Source organism: Neoarius graeffei, chromosome 16 (assembly GCF_027579695.1).
Source record: "Neoarius graeffei isolate fNeoGra1 chromosome 16, fNeoGra1.pri, whole genome shotgun sequence".
Taxonomy (NCBI): Eukaryota; Metazoa; Chordata; class Actinopteri; order Siluriformes; family Ariidae; genus Neoarius; species Neoarius graeffei.
Window position 1 is genome coordinate 42,078,766 of NC_083584.1, and position 22,003 is coordinate 42,100,768.

The 22,003-nt window shown below is 42.3% G+C and overlaps 1 protein-coding gene across 2 annotated transcripts in view; it reads right to left on the reverse strand.

Annotated features, from left to right (window-relative positions):
- Positions 1-18,732, reverse strand: part of ext1b (exostosin glycosyltransferase 1b) — a 145,720-nt gene extending 126,988 nt beyond the window's left edge. For both annotated transcript variants that reach the window (XM_060942976.1, XM_060942975.1), the window contains exon 1: positions 16,993-18,732. In XM_060942976.1, the coding sequence (XP_060798959.1) occupies positions 16,993-17,945 (953 nt within the window). In that variant the 5' untranslated portion in view covers positions 17,946-18,732. The remainder of the gene's footprint in view (positions 1-16,992) is intronic.
- Between the last annotated feature and the right edge of the window lie 3,271 nt (positions 18,733-22,003).

A 22,003-nucleotide genomic window follows, 5' to 3' on the forward strand; every position in this document is an offset into this window, starting at 1 on the left:
ACAACCTAATTTAAAGTTGAGAAGGTGGACTTTACACTGGTCACAGTGTGCGTAGCCAAGGTGATTTGATGTCACTCCAGGAACAACGATGGAACTGGTAGTTGAGAAAACTACCTCAAGTTGAGGGGGTGTTTCCAGTGGCTTTTATCGGCTTTAGGTGGAGACATACAAGTTGCAACTTTACCTCCAACACAGAATTACAAGAGTGCTCTGAGAGCACAATATCCCCCGCTGGCAACTATGCCATAATTCTGGTAAAATGCGACTGAATTTAACAAAATTATAATATGCGTATTACCGACATATAACAAAGAATTCTGCCAAGTTTCGTGAAATTCCTCCAAAAATTGAGAGAGAAGTTGATTTCAGAATGCGAGTACCCTGCCCGGGACAGCTGGACGGATGGACATTACCATGACATAATCCCCCTTCGGGCCTTTCAGCCAGCAGGGGATAAAAACTTTTTGCCAAATTACATGAAATTCCTCCAAAAATTGTGAGGGAAGTTGATTTCAGAAAGCAAGCACACCTTGATGAAATTACCAAAGTAAAGTATAAGTTTGTTCATAATCAAGGGCATAATTCTGGTAAAATTTGCCAAAATTAAATGAAATTTCAATATGCATATATTTGTCATATAACAAAGCCTTTTGCCAAGTTTGGTAAAATTCCTCCACAAATTGTGAGAGGAGCTGATTTCAGAAGAACGTACACCCTCATAAAATTGTCAAAGTACAAGTTATTTAATCAAGGGGCAAAACTCTGGTAAAATTTTCACAAACAAAATTAAATCGCAATATGCGTATTACCGTCATATAACAAGGCCTTTTGCCAAGCTTCGAGAAATTCATTCACAAATTGTGAGAGGAGTTGATGTCAGAAGGCAAACACACCCTTATGAAATTGTGAAAGTACAAGGTTGTTAATCAAGGGCCATAACTCTGGTAAAATGCGACCGAATTGAACAAAATAACAATATGTGTACTACCGACATATAACAATACCTTTTGCCAAGTTTCGTGAAATTCCTCCAAAAATTGCGACAGGAGTTGATTTACACATTCATGAAATTGGCAAATTATAATTTTGTTAATCAAAGGCTGTAACTCTGGTAAAATGTGACTGAATTTAACAAAGTTACAACATGTGTGTTACCAACATATAACAAAGAATCCTGCTCAGTTTCGTGAAAGTCCTCCAAAAATTGTGAGAGGAGTTGATTTTAGAAAGTGAGCACCCTTCCCGGGACGGACGGAAATCGCCACGACATAATCCCCCTCCGGGCCTTTCAGACAGCAGGGGATAAAAAAAAAAAGTACAAGGTGAAGACAATGCAAATGGAACATGATATAAAACTGGATCAGCAGTTGTTCGAGTCTTGATACCCAGGTAGAACGCAACACGGACACCCCTACATGCATTGGCCAAATGTTTAATTATTGTGATGAAACATAGACACTGAGTGCCTTGGAAAACTCAGTCCTATTTTTAAAAAAATGTGCAGGGTTGTTAATCATCATCATCATCATCAATTCTTTATTCCAGACCCAGGGGGATCCATATCACAATAAAAACATAACACAGTAAAAAGTAAAACAGACAGACAAAAAGAGAAGAAAAAAAAAATGTTGCATAGCTCTCATTAGTCACTGTCCCACATACAGGCATGTATGTGGGACAATAATCAAAACAGCAGGTTAAATAATCAAATAAGGCATCAAATTCTAACTGAATTGTACCGAGTCAGTGGAAGAGGGGGCTAAAATTGATAGTTCCTACCTCAAGACACTGGTGGCATCCTTAGCCTATAGTACTGATGTTCTTGAGGCAAGGAAAGCTGCGACTTGAGTTCAGTGTGATTTTTTTTTGGGGGGAGGGGATGGAACCAATACTGAGCAACTTCTGAGGGTTTCAAACAGACACACTTTGCATTGGAACTGCATCCAACTACATCTTGCTGATGTGTGCAGACCGCAACTTTGGCAGAAATACTAACACCTTGGTGATAAGCTTAGAAAATTACAGCAAAAGGTCAACATCACAAGGTTTCACAGGCCAGCAAAAACAAAACTACTTAGCAAATTCTCTTACGCCAGATACCAAAGCACCCAGTCTAATAGCTTAAAGGTGTGCTGGGTCATTAGATCCTAGGCTAATTCTGAAAGATGGGCCATGGTGACCACCGGCGTGAAAGCTTACACAATCTCAGAGGAATGAATCACAAAGAAACCAACACAGATGAAAGTCATTCCCTGAAAATGCCCATTTGCATCTTGGTATACTGAGAAACATTTCACGTTTCACCACTTCAAATGCATGGAAACTTTCTCCTTCAGCAGACACAGACACCAATAAATTCACAGTAATTCTTATTAGACAGGATGGGACTCTAACTCATTGGGCGTTTGGACATCTTCCAAATAGATAAATAAATACACTGTGCAATTTTATATTTCATATATAAAGAAATTTCCTGCCAAGTGCTGAATACAAACACGAACTAAAAGAATAGACAATCAATAATTTTCACCCAGTTTCAGGATTTGTGAAATTCTAGCTCCCCGATGAAGAACAACATCTAAACACCATGCTATTTTAACTTATTATGTGCATTATTATGGAAAAGAGACTGCCAACATGCTCTCCATCCATCTGTTCTTAGAGGAAACAGGTCCAGTTTGGCAGTCTTAAGCCCTTTCTGCCACCAGCTGCACTCTATATTCACCACCAACCACTTCAATGTTTTCTGTAGAAGATGGTCAATGGTGAAGATTGGGGGGAGGGGGGGAAATCTACCTGGGGCCCAATATACAACCCCACCACCACATGGCCTGCCACAAATCCCCTTCTACCAGCCATGGCTCAGACACTGAACCGTTAAATGGGGTGGAAGCTGCTAAATGAGGATCAGTGGAATTGCTGAGCAGAGTTCAAAAGCAAAGAGAGATCAGAATTTAGTCTCTGGCTGGGAGATAAGCAAAAGAAGCTCTGAAGGGTATGTGGGAAATTCGGGCAAGAGGGGAAGGCCGTAATAGCTTCTCTTTGAGCTTTGAAAGACGAGGTGGGTGCTGGGGTTGAGAAACGAGGGGGGCATGGTGTCAACAAGGCACAGGCTCCAAAGGAATCTGAGCAAACTTTGGCACAAAGGAGCCCCTCAGTGCCTGGGGGAAAAGCCCGAGACACACATTTCACCGGAGAGGAAGTCAGATCAAGTCAGAAAATAGCACAAGCCGTTCGATTAGCTAGCACTTAAACAAAATGCTCTTTAACAGAGACAACCCCCTCCCCAGCTAACACAAATATACGCTTAATAATACTTTAAAAACCTCACTGTAATTACATAGAACTGGGTGTGAGGAGCAATAACAGATTTTCATTTAAAAAAAAAAAATAATCCAGGAATACACCAAATTCTGTTGTGCTCACAGTCAGCAAGCTCGGTAACTGACAGTAATGGACAGCACTCTTAAAGAGGATGAATCTTAGTGAAATGGACACCATAAAAATGCCCCTCTGGGGTATTTACACCCCCATGCTTGAGACTGAGAGTGAGGCAGATGAAGTCTTATTCCTGCTGGAACTGGTTCACCGAGTTCATGAAAAGCAGGCCAAGTCTCCTGTCCACGAGTCAGGCCAGAGTTGAGGGACATCTAATAACTGTGAGAAACACAATTACACCTGATAAAGTAGAAGTACAGAGTATGATAACCCATGTGAGGTCAATGCCCCTGAAAATGGAATACGAAAAGAGTTTCGTATTCCAAAACTCTATTCCGACCAACTAAGGTTCCAATCATATCACCAAGCAAAAAGGCTAGCTCACTTCCCGGAGAGCAAACACAAAAAAATAGTTACTTCCTACATCCTCTCTCTCTCAACCCTCATATTCCTCCACATCTATCCAACACTAAGCACCTCTTAAGAGAACAAAAGAACATGTATAACCTCCTGTCATCAGCAATGACAAAGAAGCAAGTTTCGTTGGATCATCCGAGATCCTGTTTACGTTTTATGGAGAAAATGAATCTGAACAAAAAGGCCAAATCAGGTTCAACTGAAGACTGGAATTAGACCACCAAATACTCACGCGAGCTTGAGCTCACAGCAACACACATCAGGTTCACGCCAGTCCATTCTACTCAGTCTTATTATTCTATTAGACTAATTTCTTATTAGCCTATTATTATTATATTAACTATTAAATGGTTGTTAGGAGAAACATGTGCTCTCTCTCTCTCTCTCTCTCCCCACTCCAGCAGTTCCTGACAAAGGCTATGACTCATGCTTCCCAAGCAAAGCTATATAAATAAATAAACAAACACTCAGGATACTGGCCAGTTAAAATGGCTTTTGAAAGTATTCTCAGACAAGTCATCATGACATTGTGATGAAAAATGGTGATACGCATCTTGGAAATGTGCAATTCACATCAGATAAATCAGCGTTCTATGACTTATTACTTACACATTTTCTGTTTCCAGTTAAGAGTATGCTGTGCACATTCTAGCTGCTGCTTCTCACCGGAGCCTTTTATTTTATTTTGTTTTTCTTTTTGTGGGTTTGTGTAGTTTGATGTTTGTTTGGGTGTTTTGTCCACCAGTTGTGCTGTAGCTCCAGACCCAGTTTTGGACGTCGGTTCCCTCCAGGCCTTGGTTTACTGTGGGTGATGCCTGTGCTCCTCGCTATGGACTGCAGTGAGATCGTTGCTCTTTTAACATCGTGGTTGTCTAGTGCTCTGTGTGGCGGTGCTTTTGTGCTTGGCATGGTGTTCAGAGCAATGTTGCTTGGTGGCATCTCAGTAGCTATGCAGGTGGTTTGGGACATGCCAGCGCTCAGCGTGGTGGTGCTTCTGTGCTCGCTTTATGGATCCACGGTGTGGTGTTCCGAACGATGTGGCCCGGTGGTGTTGCGGTGGCTGTGCACACTCAAAAAAAAAAAAACCATTGGATTTACTTAACCGAGTTATGGCAACCGGTCCCACGAAACTGTGTTAATTTAGATGTATTGAATACAGTTATGTTGAGTTTTTCAACACATAACTGTATTCAATACATCTAAATTAACACAGTTTCGTTGGACCGGTTGCCATAACTCGGTTAAGTAAATCCAATGTTTTATTTTTTTGAGTGCAGGTGGTGTGGGACTTATTTTCTTGCACCTTTGGTGGGACTGTGGTAGCTACACCATTGGAATGACATCCTGACCTTCTTTTGGTGGACCCCCCTCCCCAACTGTAAAGCGACTTTGGGTATGAGAAAGGCGCTATATAAATTTAACTGATTATTATTATTATTATGCAGTGAATGAAACTGCATTGTCAGAACACCAGAGGTAATGATCCGCACAACCCATAGAGTTAAAATATATAGAAAGCACAATAGTCATGTGATCATGTTTGTTCATGGAGAGCCTGCGAGATTTGCACTTACGATGGCTCCGAATAGCAACAGTCACTGTTGTACTGTTACACGACTACATTATAATGGTTAAAAAGTGCTCTTCAGTGGCACTGAAAAACCACCAAAGGCTGTGGAAATCGGCCACTTTAGCCGACTTTGGAGCTCTATTTCTACTACGGAGCTCGTTATGTTTACAAAGTCCCCAAGAGAGACACTTTATTTATTCAATACTCTAAGAATTTATAAATTATTTATGATTTATTTACAATGTTAAACCTCTGATCGTAATTTTAGTTTTCTACAGACAAAAATGCACATCGTTTTCATATTTTTCTAATAAAAAAATTTGTCATTTCAATCATAATTTTTCTTCATTTTAAATTTTATTCCAAATGTACTGTGAATTAAAATTATGACTCCAGTGCCATGAATCAAGTCTTGACCAGCGTGTACGGTTACACCCTTATTATCTGTTGACTTCAGTAAACACTTTTCCATCTTGATGAGTATTGTCATGAGCTAGTGGTCCCTCTTGACACGCCTTTCAAGTAACGTGCCACAAACACAAATGTGTGTCATTTCCACACAAGTGCTTTGATCTCAAAGACACAGCAAAGAAACTCTCGTCCCAGAAGAGGCCTCAATTGGGAGCCAATCAACAGTCTGGCATTGTAAAGGACTTTTCAAAGGGAATGATTTCAGTTTCCAATTGCCTGCCTGCCTCTTGCTTCAGAATGACTTTTACCACTTTATATTCCACATATGAGCATCAAGTGGTGCATGACAAGCCAAGAAAACAAAGAGGTACTTTCATGAAGTCTTCCTAACCTTGTAAACGTAATTGCTGCTCCTTAAACTATCTTAGGCTTTACAAAGGATTAAAGTGGACAGTGTTTGGATACCCTGGCAGTCAGACAGTTACAGCCATGGCTGTAGGACACAGATGTCTGGACCTCACTACAGGCAGATGGTTTGAGGGATTTTTTTTTTAAGCTCAAGTTGTCAAATTCGATATGGAAATGGTAACATCCTGGTAACTTGGTGGAAGAACATGGTCTAATATGGGGAGAAACATGCATTCCAAGACCAATCAGCATTGCTGACTGATTCTACATGGATCTAAGGCTACATCCACACGGCAACGAGATTTTTTTTAAAAATATCGCGTCCACATGGGCAACAGATCAGTAAAATATCAGATTCATATGGCAACGCAACGCTTGCTGAAAACGATGCAATACACATGCCACACCTCAACGTGCGCTGTAGGACGGTCCCATCGGAGACACCAGAACAATAGAAGAAGTAGGACGCATGCGCATAAACCCCTTCTTCTGTAGCATCAGCCACATAAAGTTTTGATTATTAATCAGTAGCGTAAAACGAAAGACGCAGAAAGAGGAATGAACGGGGGTAGATGGAAGCCGGTACGCCAACATTCTGATATCCTTCAGAATTCTTTAATGGTCCGGAATAAATTGAATGCTACACGTTGATGGATTACTTTGTTCTTCTAGGCCCTTTTTGAGGAATGTATTGTCGGACTTAAACCAACATCTGAAGAGGTGAGATCGCTCCTTTTTTTTTCCTATGTTTGCTGGCAGGATTGTTTTTGGAAAGCGCACGGGCGGTGCGCGGTTTGGTACTGCTTCCGCAGTGTTTGGACTAAAGACTCTGCCCTAAGGGCTATTCTCTCTCTCTCTCTCTCTCTCTCTCTCTCTCTCTGCACCATTACACAATAAATATTCACAGTGAAAATATTTTGTAAGCGCGCTTCATGAACCAAGTTATAGCATTTGTTGACAACTCGCATCGAGTTCGTTACACTTCTACCCGGCGTGAAGCACTGACAGTGACGTCATCATAAACAAATCCGATCTACTCATCCAGATGACTTCGCAATGGCGCCGTTGCCAGATTTTTTCACTCTTGAACCCATTCTCAAAAGATTTTGTTTTGGGGCACCCAAAACGCTGGTGCCGTGTGCAGCGCTCAAAACTAACGGTGTCCCGACGTCCCGGGGACCATAAAAAATGTCATCGGGACACAAAATTATCATATCTGGGACAATCCCGGGACAATGGAAAAAAATAGATCTAGAAAAAAAGTTCTACATTAATATTATTTACAAAGCCGTAACACATAGTAGACATTCACCCAATTTGTCAATTTTAATTTTAAAACGTTAAAAGCGAAAAATACATAGTAGCTACACTTTCGATGCACCTGCATCAGTAGGCTACAGAGCAGCGCATTCTGTTCTAGAATCTTCGGCCGGAGTCCGCATTATATGGACTTGGAATGGAATTGCTACCGCACACGCTGCGCCGACTCTTGCCAGAACAAAAATGCTTAAGTGGTTGAAGCGGACCGACCGCGGGGAAGAAACTGAAAGCCCAGACATAACGTTAATGGATAACGGTAACGGATAACGGAAAGTTCATAAAAATGGATAACGGTAATGGATAACGGAAAGTTCATAAAAATGGATAACGGTAATGGATAACGGAAAGTTCATAAAAATGGATAACGGTAATGGTGAAAATTATAAGTTGGCCTTATAAGTGCCAACAGATATTCAAGGTATAAGTAGATGAAATGAACATAAAAGGGGTCTTATTTTCAACTAAAGTGTACTGCAGATGTAGGGAGTTGAAACATTTTCTGAATGAGCTAGTTGGCCCCTTTAAATAAACGGGTATCTATTCATACAGTGAGATCGCCAAAGTTTAATAAACTGAAAATGCAATAACTGTAATTTTGAAGTAGATGATGTATAGGACATGTGTCGCTTGTGTCTTGTGACTTATTGTAAAAATGATATAAAGGGTTCAAAATCGCATAGTTACAAATATAATAGTAACTTCATATGATAATATTAACCACTGGTTATTTCAGAGAGGAAAAAAATGGGGACACTATTGCTTCCATTCGGGACAATACAACACAGAATTCGGGACCACTGGGGGACACAAAGAAAAAAAGTTAATTTCGAGCCCTGGCCGTGTGGACGCCAGGCCGAAACGATAAACAATTTTATCAGATTCACCTGAATCAATTGCCGTGTGGACAGGGCCTAAGAGGACTTTAGTTTTTCCCAGAAATTTATACCCCATTAACACTCACACTGAAAACCATTTATTTATCACTATTTTTCTGTAATGGTGTCATGTGGGAATGGGAGCAAAAGAATAAAATTTAAATGTTAATCTATCATTATGATCATTCATCACAGCTCCATGGGAACTAGAACTGCTGAATTTAATATGTTCTGACTAGTCATGATGTTGCTGGCAGCGACATAAACGATGATGCAATGATATTGTGACTGAAGTACCGACACCGACATAATCTGAATTCTCATACTGCCTCAGTGTAAAGCAACCAGTGTCAAATTCAAAACAACATCGCTAGATATGGCTGGAAATTGGAATGAATTATACGCCATATCCAGTCTCTCATATTTTATACATCTTGCAGAGGTTCATGCTCCTTTAAATACAGTTACATGGGGATACACGGCGCCTGTTACAGAAGACCGAGTCTGAATGAAAAGTTATTATCCATAGCGTGTTGTTTTTACCTCATGCATTAATAGGTTTTCATGAAATGCATGAAAGGGACTTTAATCACCCATTATGATTAGCACTCACAGGATGCTATGCATCCTGTTGGAAGACACACAATGTAAACCTGACATAGTTCAGCGATGAGTTTATTGAGATGAGAATGTATGATAAAAGCATGAGTGTATATACCTGGACAAATCAGGGTAAGAATTCTACTGTGTTTATTTCTGATGCCATGTTGATTTAAAGTCATGCCATAAACAGGGAAGAAACATTCTTTGGACTGATGTAGAACAGAAATTTAAAAAAAAATTAAAAAGTGGTGTAGTACACATTCAGCATGGTGGTGTGTATACATACTTGCCAACCCTCCTGATTTCAGTGGGAGGCTCCCGATTTTAGCATCTGTCTCCCGCCTCCCGATCGTATTTGTTAAAAACTGGATAATCTCCCGGTTTTGGGAAATCCCTACCGCCAAGTTAAAAATACTCCCGATTATGTCCAATTAGAATCATATGAGAAACACTGCTGATGTCAACTGATTTTTAACCAATCAACGAACAGAACGACAGTCACTTCCGTAATGTAGGATTCACCCAGGCTGTCCGACATTTTTTACAAGCAGTCATTCATCATGACCACTAAACCCAATACCACACAGCAAAAATATGAATGCAAATACCAGGCTGCATGGGAGAATGAATTTCCATGGATAGGCAAATGTTCGACCAGCCAGTTACACATTTTAAGGTAAAGATACCTTAAGTCAGAATATAATGGACATTTGAGTGTGAAATTAAACTAGTCTTCCATACCATTTCAGAAACAAACTGTACAACTTCTAAAGTGTTTAGTGAAATTATGCATAACAGAGAATTTGTTTGGTGAGTGTATTTGAATAGTGTGGTAGTGTCTTAGTGCTATTTTGAATTTATGTTTGAAAGTTTTAAGTGAAAGTTTACAAGTGAATTATCTGGAAAGTGATTGATTTTGATACAGTTTTGAGGTTTTAAGTGAAAGATTACTAGTGAGTGTATTTTGGTCGTACTAAAATTTTGCATTCGAGTGAATTTCTTTGTAGAGTATATTTTGATAGTATGGTAGTACTTATAGTGCCATTCTTACATTTTGTTTGAAAACTTTCAGTCAAAGTTTGCAAATGAGCAAATTCCTTTGATGCATTCCGATAGGATTTGGATAGGATTTCTAGTGCTTTTTAAAAATTCTGTTGGAAAGTGTTTAGTGAGAGAGATGCATTTTAGTCGTACTAAGACAGTGCAGTATTTATTTAATTGGAGTTGTTACTATTTTGGTTAAATCTTATTAAAATGTAATTTATATATGATATTATAGTTCTCTGTATTTTTACATGAGCTTACAGAAGGAAAACACATTTGATGCAATCCAATAATACTTTCATTCACTGTGACTATTTTAAGAAATGATAAACATTCTTCCAAAGCATCACTTGTGTTATTTTCTGTGGGTCTGCGTATGTAGACAATATTCAGGCAGGAGATTTTTCAGCTAGAAATCTGATTTAAGACTTCCCTTTCATTGTTATTATATTAAAATTCAAGACAAGTATTATTTGAGATTTTTCACTCTGAGCTCTCTCATGCCTGATACATGAATCCCATAGCCTATAGTAATTGATAGAACAATATCAACAATTCAAAAACTCTTTAATTGTATGAATTTCAAATGGTTTGCAATTAATTGGGATCCACTGTTTTTATCATTTCAACCGCGCATCAGACCCTCGGCCAATTGAAAAGGTTGTTCACGCACTTTTCTTTCCCATGAGAATTTTGCAAAGTTGGCAAGTATGTGTATACAAAATATTTCTATTCCCATTCACTGGATATGAGCAATTGTGCGCTCTGATTGGCTACTCTACTACTAGGCTATCAGCTCATATACCATGAGGAGAGAAAAACAAAATGGCATTGCGGGTTGCTGAACCAACCGAGGACGAAATAAAAACTCTACTCGAAAAACAAAACCCAAAAAAAATTTTCATCAAGTATTTAAATGAAACAGAAATAGCTAGAAGAATATAGTAGTCCCCCCCCACCCATCTCCTGTTCCACACTCCAGCCCAGTTGGTGGGGGTAATGCACCTTTAAGTTGGTCTGCCGATCGCCAAAAACACCGTGAAGAAGAAGAACCCAAGAAATACAAACAAGAGTGCTCTGAGAGCACAATATCCCCCGCTGGCAACTATTGCCGCTTTTCCACTACAAACGCGGCTGAGTTGGGCTGAGCCGTGCCGTGCTGAGTCGAGCTGAGTGGGGCTGTTGGAGTTGCATTTCGACTACAACCGCGCTGAACCGTGCTGGCTGGAAGTGGGTGGACACATTGGGTGGAGTTAGCGAAAGTGGGTGGACGTCACGTGATGTCGTTAAGCAGCGCAAACAGTGACATCAGTGATCTTTTAAGCGGTAGTCTCACGACCCGGATAGTAAACAATAAACATGGAGTCGTTAGTGTTGCTGGTCTTGATGCTGTGGCTTGTTGTCACCGACAACGCCAACAGATACTGGCAAGAGCGTATAGATGAGGCGAGGCGCATAAGGCTTCAGAAATTCTCGTAATTCGTAATTATTCTTCTTCCGGGTTTACGGTGTTTACAGATCCCAGCGTGCTCGCGAGGCGTGTGTGGGCATGTGAGGACACTCCTCCTCACCAATCAGTGCACAGGGGAGTGTCTCCTCACGCCCCCAGCCTCACTCGGCACGGTTTGGCTCGCTTCAGCCCCACTCCAAAACGGTGCGAGTTTTAGGGGCTAAGCAGGGCTGAAGCGAGCTGAGTCGTGCTGTTTTTTGGTAGTCGAAACGCGAGCCGTGTCGGGCTGAAGTGAGCTGAAGCGAGCTGAAGTGAGCTGAAAAAGGGTAGTGGAAAAGGGCCATAAGTCTATGCTATAAGTGCTTAATACACCCTCATGAAATTGTCAAAGTACAAGTTTAGTAATCAAGAACCATAACTCTGGTACAATGCAACTGAATTGAACGAAATTGCAATATGCGTATTACTGACATATAACAAAGAATCCTGTCAAGTTTTGTGAAATTCCTCCAAAAATTGAGAGAGGAGTTGATTTCAGAAGGTGAGTACCCTTCCTGGGATGGACGGACGGACATTGCCACGACATAATCCCCCTTCGGGCCTCCCGGCCAGTGGGGGATTAAATAAATAAATAAATAAAATTAAAAAATCCAACAACAAAATATTGAATAAAAGTATTTGATGGTAAGAATGCATCTTTTTATTTTTCAAGAATTATTATTATAGCATTTTTCACAAATTGCTACTGTCATTTCACCGGTTTCTTTACATTCTAAGCGGAAATTATTTTGTCAGATCTCGTCTCGTCTCGTCTTCTTCCGCTTATCCAGGACCGGGTCGCGGAGGCAGCAGTCTAAGCATGGAAGCCCAAACTTCCCTTTCCCCAGACACCTCGGCCAGCTCCTCGGGAAGAACACCGAGGCGTTCCCAGGCCAGCCGAGAGACATAGTCTCATAGTATTTTGTCAGATATTTTGTATAAAGTTTTTATTGAACAAATTTGCAAAAAAAAAAATTTATAAAAAATGTTGTTTCTCAAAATCCAGTGAATGTGGATAGAATAAAAAAAAAAACAGTTATTCCACTCAATCTCGTCGGACATGGCTTATAGCCAACTCGGTGCTATACGCCTCATCGGCTATCAGCTCATGTACGACTCGATTTCATGGAATAACTTAATTGTATATTTAGGCACTGCTTAAAGGTGGTGCTCCTGATGAATGCAGAATGTATTAGTAAACAACCCCACATTATTTTTAAAAAAGCAAATAAAAAACAAGCACTGGATAAAAACCCATCTATCTTATGCAAATAAAGATACAAATTTCGTTATCTGGTGGCAAATTGTTTGAGATACGTACCCTTGCACTTATGATAGGGTGCAATGCTATGGTGGTACACGTATGCAAGTCATACAGTCGCAAAAGCCATCAAAAAATCAGGTTGAAGCATTTCCATATTCTCTTAAGTATGGAGATTCGCTATGAAATGGGTCACATTTCTACAAAAATAAAATTATCTTGGTTACAGCATATTACTGATTAGCAGCAACTAACTGATAAAGCACTTCAACAAGTAGTTACAGGATATGTCTGGTGGGATTAAGGCAATAAAACAGTGGTGTAGCAAAATCTTTCTGCAGACCTGCGAGTAGTTTTGACTTCAGGATTTTGTCCTCATTGTTTTTGCCTGAGGGGAATGGTGATATGATAATCCCCCTGAATGTGGATGAACAGGACAGACAGAACATGCAGAAATGTCACAGCGAGGATTAGTGGCACCCATTTGCGAGCAGAGACACACACATACATACATTTTATTTTTTATATATATATATATATATATATATATATATATATATATATATATGGGGCGGCACGGTGGTGTAGTGGTTAGCGCTGTCGCCTCACAGCAAGAAGGTCAGGGTTCGAGCCCCGTGGCCGGCGAGGGCCTTTCTGTGTGGAGTTTGCATGTTCTCCCCGTGTCCGCGTGGGTTTCCTCCGGGTGCTCCGGTTTCCCCCACAGTCCAAAGACATGCAGGTTAGGTTAACTGGTGACTCTAAATTGACCGTAGGTGTGAATGTGAGTGTGAATGGTTGTCTGTGTCTATGTGTCAGCCCTGTGATGACCTGGCGACTTGTCCAGGGTGTACCCCGCCTTTCGCCCGTAGTCAGCTGGGATAGGCTCCAGCTTGCCTGCGACCCTGTAGAACAAGATAAAGCGGCTAGAGATCATGAGATGAGATATATAGTGCAGGTATACAGATAGTGTATGCCTCAATCTATTTAGACAGAGACTGTCATTAAAGTAATTTATAAAATACATTTAACCATTCTTGACTTAAAAACATAGAAAGCTAAACATCTACTTGGATCTCTCTCTCTCCCCCTCTCTCTCAAAAAGATCCACTGATTAAGATAAGGCAGTCACACCACATTATACACAGAAATATATAATCAACCATCAGTAATTAAGCAGAACACTATTTGAGCTAATTAGCTCCACATTAGCATTTTACACACACACACACACACACACACACGATTTAGTAATGCAATAATAATGCAGAAACAGTAGCACTGAATCTTCCCATATTTTCACAAACATTCTTGTTAATAATCAGTGTAATTCACACCGTCCTAAAAGCACAAGCAACCACACCGTGCTTTTATTTTATTCATGATTAAAAGCTTGGCATAAAATGGGCTTGTAAAAGTATAACACACACCCATGGTTCACTACACGCCAAGAGAAAGAGGTCATTTCTGAAACAAAGTGTGGAGAATAGGCAAGAGAGAATCCAGCTCTCCCCAAATAATTCCTGCAAATTAACATCAAACATGCCATGATAGACTCGAACACTTCCCCATCCCCTCTACAAGATGATCTGAAGGAACTGGAACTCGCCCTGTCAGAAGCAGCTAAGATGACAAAACGTGATGGAAATTCATCATAAAAAGTCAGCATTGGGGTGGGGTTACACTAAGCTAACCAGCACTACATGACTGCTGTCCTTGAATGGCCAGACGCACAGCCATAGAGCCAACAGAGGGCAAAAAAAAACCCCTCTGGTTAAATTTAACCAGGTTAAATTGTAAACAGCCTTTCAAGTGAAGTTCCTTTTCCTGGACCTCTGTTCAACAAACACTATCCGTCCACGTCTGCACACTGACTCATTTTCCAGGAAACATGATCTGTTGAATTGAAGAAAATGATTTCAAGACAAAGATGGAACAACTGCCAGATTGAATATCCAGCATGGACGAGGGATTTATAATCATTTCCTCCATCTGTATCTGATCAATTTGACAACTTCCACAAATCACATTGAGATGGATAGGATTTCTGTGCTTTCCCAGCTTAGGCAGTGGCCAGCATGAGCCTTTGAAGGATCTAAAAGATTCCATTGTTTACTAATGCATGGTACTGGAGACCTGTTGCAGCTCGGTAAATGGAGGCATTTGGCCTCCAGCACCAGATTTCTACTACATGTGTGGGAGACACACAGCCGGACCACCAATCCATCAAAACGAGCAGGGCAGAGGTGACTCTGAATTGTGGCTTGCTTGGTAATAGTGTTATGCAAAGTCTGGTTACTGAAGGCGAGGCAATGCTTGAAACCTTGTGGCTTGACTCTGGTCAGGAAGAACTTCTGAGATTGATAAGGAGCCTCAAAATTCACAAAAAAGCCTAATGGTCAGTAGTCCTTTGGGTTTTGGCAACAACACGAAGCTTTTCACCACTGAAACCACAAGTGACATAAGACACATAAAACTTGGGGTTAGTTTTAGTAGAGGGCTGCATACGGTCAGAAACGAGAGTCAGCTGGTTATACGGTTTTCATTTCGAGTCGAGAGAACTCAGGAACACACAAGAAAAGGTGTACTAGTTCCAAACACCTGGACCTGAGGAGGTTCACCAATAGCAAGTGGATTCATATGGGAACATTTGAATGTGCAGTACAACCGTAAAGATTAGTCAAATAAAACAGGAAGAGTGTCCCACACACACACACACACACTACGAGCTTCAGCCTTAATTAGCTAATTTAATCAACTCCACCAGTTCCCCTGACCAGACGCCCACAAAAAAGCAGAAAGAAAAACATGCAAAACCATATCAGATGCTGCATTTCTGCTTGGATCAGCTTGCTCATGTTCCCAACAGCTGTTCCCCCTCTGCCGACACACACACACACACACACCAATTAACATCAGTGCGTCCTGCTGAGCAGCACCTCTGCAGTACCATGGGAGGTAAGGGTTTGATGCCAAAAATATCCCTGCACATTAGTGCCATGAGTGGGAGGATAAGCAGCAACCTAGCTCAGGTGCAACGACACACTCGGCATGAAGCGAGTGCTGTAGAGCATGAACTCGGTGCACATTTAAAAGGATGTTCAACATTCAATGGCCATTAACAACACCATGTTTGCAGTTAAGGGGCTTGATACACACACACGCACAGGAAAACACACTGGAGTGTTACAAACTCAAACAAGAGTTCCAGACCCTAACTTTGACAGCAGGCAACTCATCTTCACAATAAACCTGCTAGCGTGTGACACATGCTTTCATCCTAACCTAACCTGCAGGAAGTGTTTTTAACGAGAATAAAACCACAATTTGTTTTGACAGTTATGAAAGCTTCATGTAACACACACGTTTTGGTGCACTGTTTCAAAAGAACGAGTGGAAAAAGAATAAATGCAAGTTCTCCCTCCATATACGATATGATATAAGCATTGCTCGTTTTGTTTCAAGTGAATGAAACATGCCCAAGCATATCCAACTTAAGTTGCTGCATCATGAGCCAGGAGAAGAGAGCAGTGAAATATGAGAGGAGAAATTCCTTCACTGGAAAAGAGGGGGAAGAAGAGAGTGTGTGTGTGGGGTGGGGGATGACCTGAGTGATTTCATCTGCACACTTTCAAATACGCAATAGATCGAGGGTCCTTAAAAGCATCTAGTCTGGCGTCCGAGGACTATTTCCCACCATCAAGAGCCACTAAAAATGGATTCCATTCTGTGGGAAAGCTCATGGATTTATAGTTCCCAGTACATATTTAGGCCTTCCGTTTCAAATAGTGCTTGAGTTGAGATGTTTAACATGACAGTGTGCAACATACCAATGCTTTCCATGTTTATTCAATAAGCTTTGGTCTGGACTTGTGGAAAAAGGAATTCGATCAATCATCTGTATGTGTTTTTCCTACAGAATCAAAACTTGTAGTGCCGCTAAAACTAGACAGCCATGCAGTCAAACCTTTGGGAAGTAATTCCCGTTGCCTTGATTTATTACTAGCAGGCATTCAGAACGATCTGAATGGATCATAGGTAGAGCGTTCCCTCAGGAACTGGATGAAATACTTCACATTTGCACAAGAAGAAAGGTGCGAATCTGTGAAACGATTCTTCAGTCCTGCGGTCTGACTACAAGTTAACATCCAGGACTTACTTGTCATACTCTGCGTTGTCCCGATCACAGCGTGCATCCTTGTGCTTCTGCCAGTCTTTCCCATGTTTACATGTGGTCAGCAGAACCACATCTTCTGCATTATGAACGTGATACAAAGCGTTCCTTGTGTCCGAGCCAATCCCGGTGAGATAGCGCTTGCCTTTGAACACAAGCATGTACTTCCGAAATGGTGGGATGGTGTTGTACTTGAGATATCCCTTTTCACCACCAGTTTTTGGGTGCTCCTTGGGAAAAAGTGGGATGGACACGTCAAAGCGTGGCCGAAAGGTCTCTGTACTGATGCTGGCCTTGGCTAACATGGCCTGGCCAATGTCAAAACCCAGATCCTCTGTGTAGTCGGGCCAGGTGCCGGAGTACAAGTTGAAGATGAGGTGGTTCCTGCCGTCGTTCCACAGCGGCAGGTTCTGGACCTTGGCGCGCAGGTTGTGCACATAATGCGGGGAGAGCTGGTCCCGGTCCAATGTGTCCAAGCTGAGCACGAAGACACACGCCTGGCTCGGGTCGGACGTGTAAAAACGGGACGCCTCGATAGTCGCCAAAATGTTCTGGTAGCTCTCGGAGATCTTCTCGCCTTTCTGCTGTGGGTACACGTACACCTTGAAGCCGTTGCGGCGACATAACGTGAAGTCGAAGCACGAGTCCATGCGGCAGCGCTTGCCCTTATACGCACTGGTGTTCGAGTCCCGCTTCTGCCTGGGAGACGTGTGGACAGCGTTGTAGTCCTCAGTGTCGGTTTGGTCCCACGGGCTGAACGAGTTTAAAGGGTCGGAGAAGTGCGGCCACGGCTGCTCGGAGCGCCGGTGATGTCCGTGACGGCTGCGCTCCTGCCGGCTGTGCGCGCCCGGGGACACCGGGACCCCCGCCAAGTAAAAGAGCAGCAGCAGGAACGCGCCGGTGAACAGCGAAACCAGGTAGCGCTTTTTGGCCTGCATGGGTCCTGCTGAGAGCCGAACGTCTGCGAAACAAATCTGGAAGTTTGGCTCTCAGCGTCTCCGGCTGGCACCAGCGCGCCGCTCCGCCATCTTCCAGCCTGCCAGGGTTCCTGCCGAGCCGCCTGAGCCTCCCTCTGCTGCGGATACCGAGCCCGTACCGAGCCGCTGATCCAGCGCATGTGGGCGACTTTTTTACCCGCTATTTCAGCACACTCCCTCGGCTGAACAGCTGGAGCATTTCAAGGCGCCCCATAGCCTTGACTGGGCTTGGAACTTGCAATCTGCTTAGATGAGACACATGGAAATAAATAAATAAATCTCACGTGTATGTTGGGGAAAAGTCTGTTTTTGCGACTTATTTGGTTATTTTTGAACTTCCATCTGAGGGCTACTTTTAATCCCAGTGGAGTGATGATGGTGATGGTGTCGAAGCCCACCACGCGTCCCACCAGCAGCAGCAGCAGCAGCTCTCCTCCTCCTCCTCCTCACACCTCCACTCACTTCAACTCCATGAGAGTGAAAAATGTAGAGGTCACTTCATCCTCACCACAGTAACCTCACGAATCCCTGCATTATAGTCTGCTCTGAGTCCTCTCCTCTCATCCGACCATCACACGCCAGAAGTAAATCCGATCATGAGGACAGGGGATTAAACTCTTCGTGTCTCGGATCTCTGCCGGTTTGTCCAGAAAATAACACAAACCGAGTTGCTCAGTCCCGTCGCTTCCTAATCACCGTTTACTCAGTTGTTCCGATTGTTACTCTGTTACATTCCAATCCCGACACGACGGCGGATTACGTTCCGTCCCATCGCGCTGCATTGCGCGCTTTCATTGGCCCGTGTGACCACCGGAAAAGGCGGGGCTTCCAATGCACCCATTCATTACCGGAGTGCAGTGCAGTAAGGTTTAATACACGTGAAATCCATGAAGTGTAGAACAGCAGTGATGTTTACTACTGAAGCTGGAGAAATTTTACACATTTGTCACTGTGTGTGTGTCTACACAGTGGTGCTTGAAAGTTTGTGAACCCTTTAGAATTTTCTATATTTCTGCATAAATATGACCGAAAACAACAATACATTTTCACCCAAGTCCGAAAAGTAGATAAAAAGAACCCAGTTAAACAAATGAGACAAAAATATTATACTTGGTCATTTATTTATTGAGGGCGGCACGGTGGTGTAGTGGTTAGCGCTGTCGCCTCACAGCAAGAAGGTCTGGGTTCGAGCCCCGTGGCCGGCGAGGGCCTTTCTGTGTGGAGTTTGCATGTTGTCTGCGTGGGTTTCCTCCGGGTGCTTCGGTTTCCCCCACAGTCCAAAGACATGCAGGTTAGGTTAACTGGTGACTCTAAATTGACCGTAGGTGTGAATGTGAGTGTGAATGGTTGTCTGTGTCGATATGTCAGCCCTGTGATGACCTGGCGACTTGTCCAGGGTGTACCCCGCCTTTCGCCCGTAGTCAGCTGGGATAGGCTCCAGCTTGCCTGCGACCCTATAGAACAGGATAAAGCAGCTACAGATGATGAGATTAGATTTATTTATTGAGGAAAATGATCCAATATTACATATCTGTGAGTGGCAAAAGTATGTGAACCTCTAGGATTAGCAGTTAATTTGAAGGTGAAATTAGAGTCAGGTGTTTTCAATCAATGGGATGACAATCAGGTGTGAAAACAGGGCACCCTGTTTTATTTAAAGAAAGTCTGAGCTTCACAACACACGTTTGTGGAAGTGAATCATGGCACGAACAAAGGAGATTTCTGAGGACCTCGGAAAAAAGCGTTGTTGATGCTCATCAGGCTGGAAAAGGTTACAAAACCATCTCTAAAGAGTTTGGACTCCACCAATCCACAGTCAGACAGATTGTGTACAAATGGAGGAAATTCAAGACCATTGTTACCAGGAGTGGTCGACCAACAAAGATGACTCCAAGAGCAAGGCGTGTAATAGTCAGTGAGGTCACAAAGGACCCCAGGGTAACTTCTAAGCAACTGAAGGCCTCTCTCACATTGGCTAATGTTAATGTTCATGAGTCCACCATCAGGAGAACACTGAACAACAATGGTGTGCATGGCAGGGTTGCAAGGAGAAAGCCACTGCTCTCCAAAAAGAACATTGCTGCTCATCTGCAGTTTGCTAAAGATCACGTGGACAAGCCAGAAGGCTATTGGAAAAATGTTTTGTGGACACATGAGACCAAAATAGAACCTTTTGGTTTAAATGAGAAGCGTTATGTTTGGAGAAAGGAAAACACTGTATTCCAGCATAAGAACCTTATCTGTGAAACATGGTGGTGGTAGTATCATGGTTTGGGCCCATTTTGCTGCATCTGGGCCAGGACAGCTTGCCGTCATTGATGGAACAATGAATTCTGAATTATACCAGCAATTTCTAAAGGAAAACGTCAGGACATCTGCCCATGAACTGAATCTCAAGAGAAGGTGGTCAAGCAGCAAGACAATGACCCTAAGCACACAAGTCGTTCTACCAAAGAATGGTTAAAGAAGAATAAAGTTAATCTTTTGGAATGGCCAAGTCAATGTCCTGACTTTAATCCAATCAAAATGTTGTGGAAGGACCTGAAGCAAGCAGTTCCTGTGAGGAAACCCACCAACATCCCAGAGTTGAAGCTGTTCTGTACGGAGGAATGGGCTAAAATTCCTCCAAGCCGGTGTGCAGGACTGATCAACAGTTACCAGAAATGTTTAGTTGCAGTTATTGCTGCACAAGGGGATCACACCAGATACTGAAAGCAAAGGTTCACATACTTTTGCCACTCACAGATATGTAATATTGGATCATTTTCCTCAATAAATAAATGACCAAGTATAATTTTTTTTGTCTCATTTGTTTAACTGGGTTCTCTTTATCTACTTTTAGGACTTGTGTGAAAATCTGATGTTTTAGGTCATATTTATGCAGAAATATAGAAAATTCTAAAGGGTTCACAAACTTTCAAGCACCACTGTATGTATATACTCAAGATTCAAAGATTCTTTATTGTCAATTCACTATATATCCAGGACATATAGGAGAATCGAAATGCCGTTTCTTTCTCACCTTACTTGTAAAAAACAGAAAGATTACACACGCACACACATACAAAAAAAAATTGTGAATAAATATATAAATATTTATAAATATAGACAATATAGATTAAAAAATTAAGAAAAACAATATATTAATATAGATAAAAATACACTAAAACCAAATAATGTACAAAATAGCAGTAGTGCAATACAGTACAATAACAGAGAAGGTGCTAGAAGAGCAGCTTATGAGGTGTATATGACAGTAGTGCAAATGAGCAATAGCAGCAGATACAGCAGTAATGCTAATGTTTGTGGTGTGATGTGCAAACGGATGAGGTAGTTTTCTTGTGTGAATGAATGTGTTACAGACCAAGGGTAGGGGGTAGGTAGTGGACAGAGTTCAGCATCCTGACAGCCTGGTGGATGAAGCTGTTTAGCAGTCTTGTGGAGCAGGCCCGGAGGCTCCGGTAGGGCAGGAGGCTGAAGAGTGAGTGTGAAAGGTGGGAGATGTCACCAGCGATGCTGATGGCTCTGCGGATGAGACGGGAGTGATAGATGTCCGTAAGGGAGAGCTGAGGGGTACCGATGATCTTGCCGGCCGTGTTCACTATGTGTTGCAGAATCTTCCGGCAGGAGGCACTGCAGCCTCCATACCATGCAGTGAGGCAGCCAGTGAGGACAATAGTGCCCGTGTAGAATGAGCACATGATGAGGGGTGGGACTTGTGCACTCCTCAGTTCGCGGCGGAAGTAGAGGCGAGTTTGAGCCTTCTTGGCCAGCAATGCAGTGCTGTTGGACCAGGAGAGGTCCTCAGTGATGTGCACCCCTAGGAATTTGGTGCTGCTCACCCTCTCCACTGCAGCACCATCGATGGTCAGAGGGGGATGCTGTGAGTGACCTCTCCTGAAGTCGACTACAATCTCTTTGGTCTTATCCACATTCAGGAAGAGATTGTTGTCTTTACTCCACTCGACCAATTGGCTCACCTCATTCCTGTAGTTGGCTTCATAGTTCTTAGTGATGAG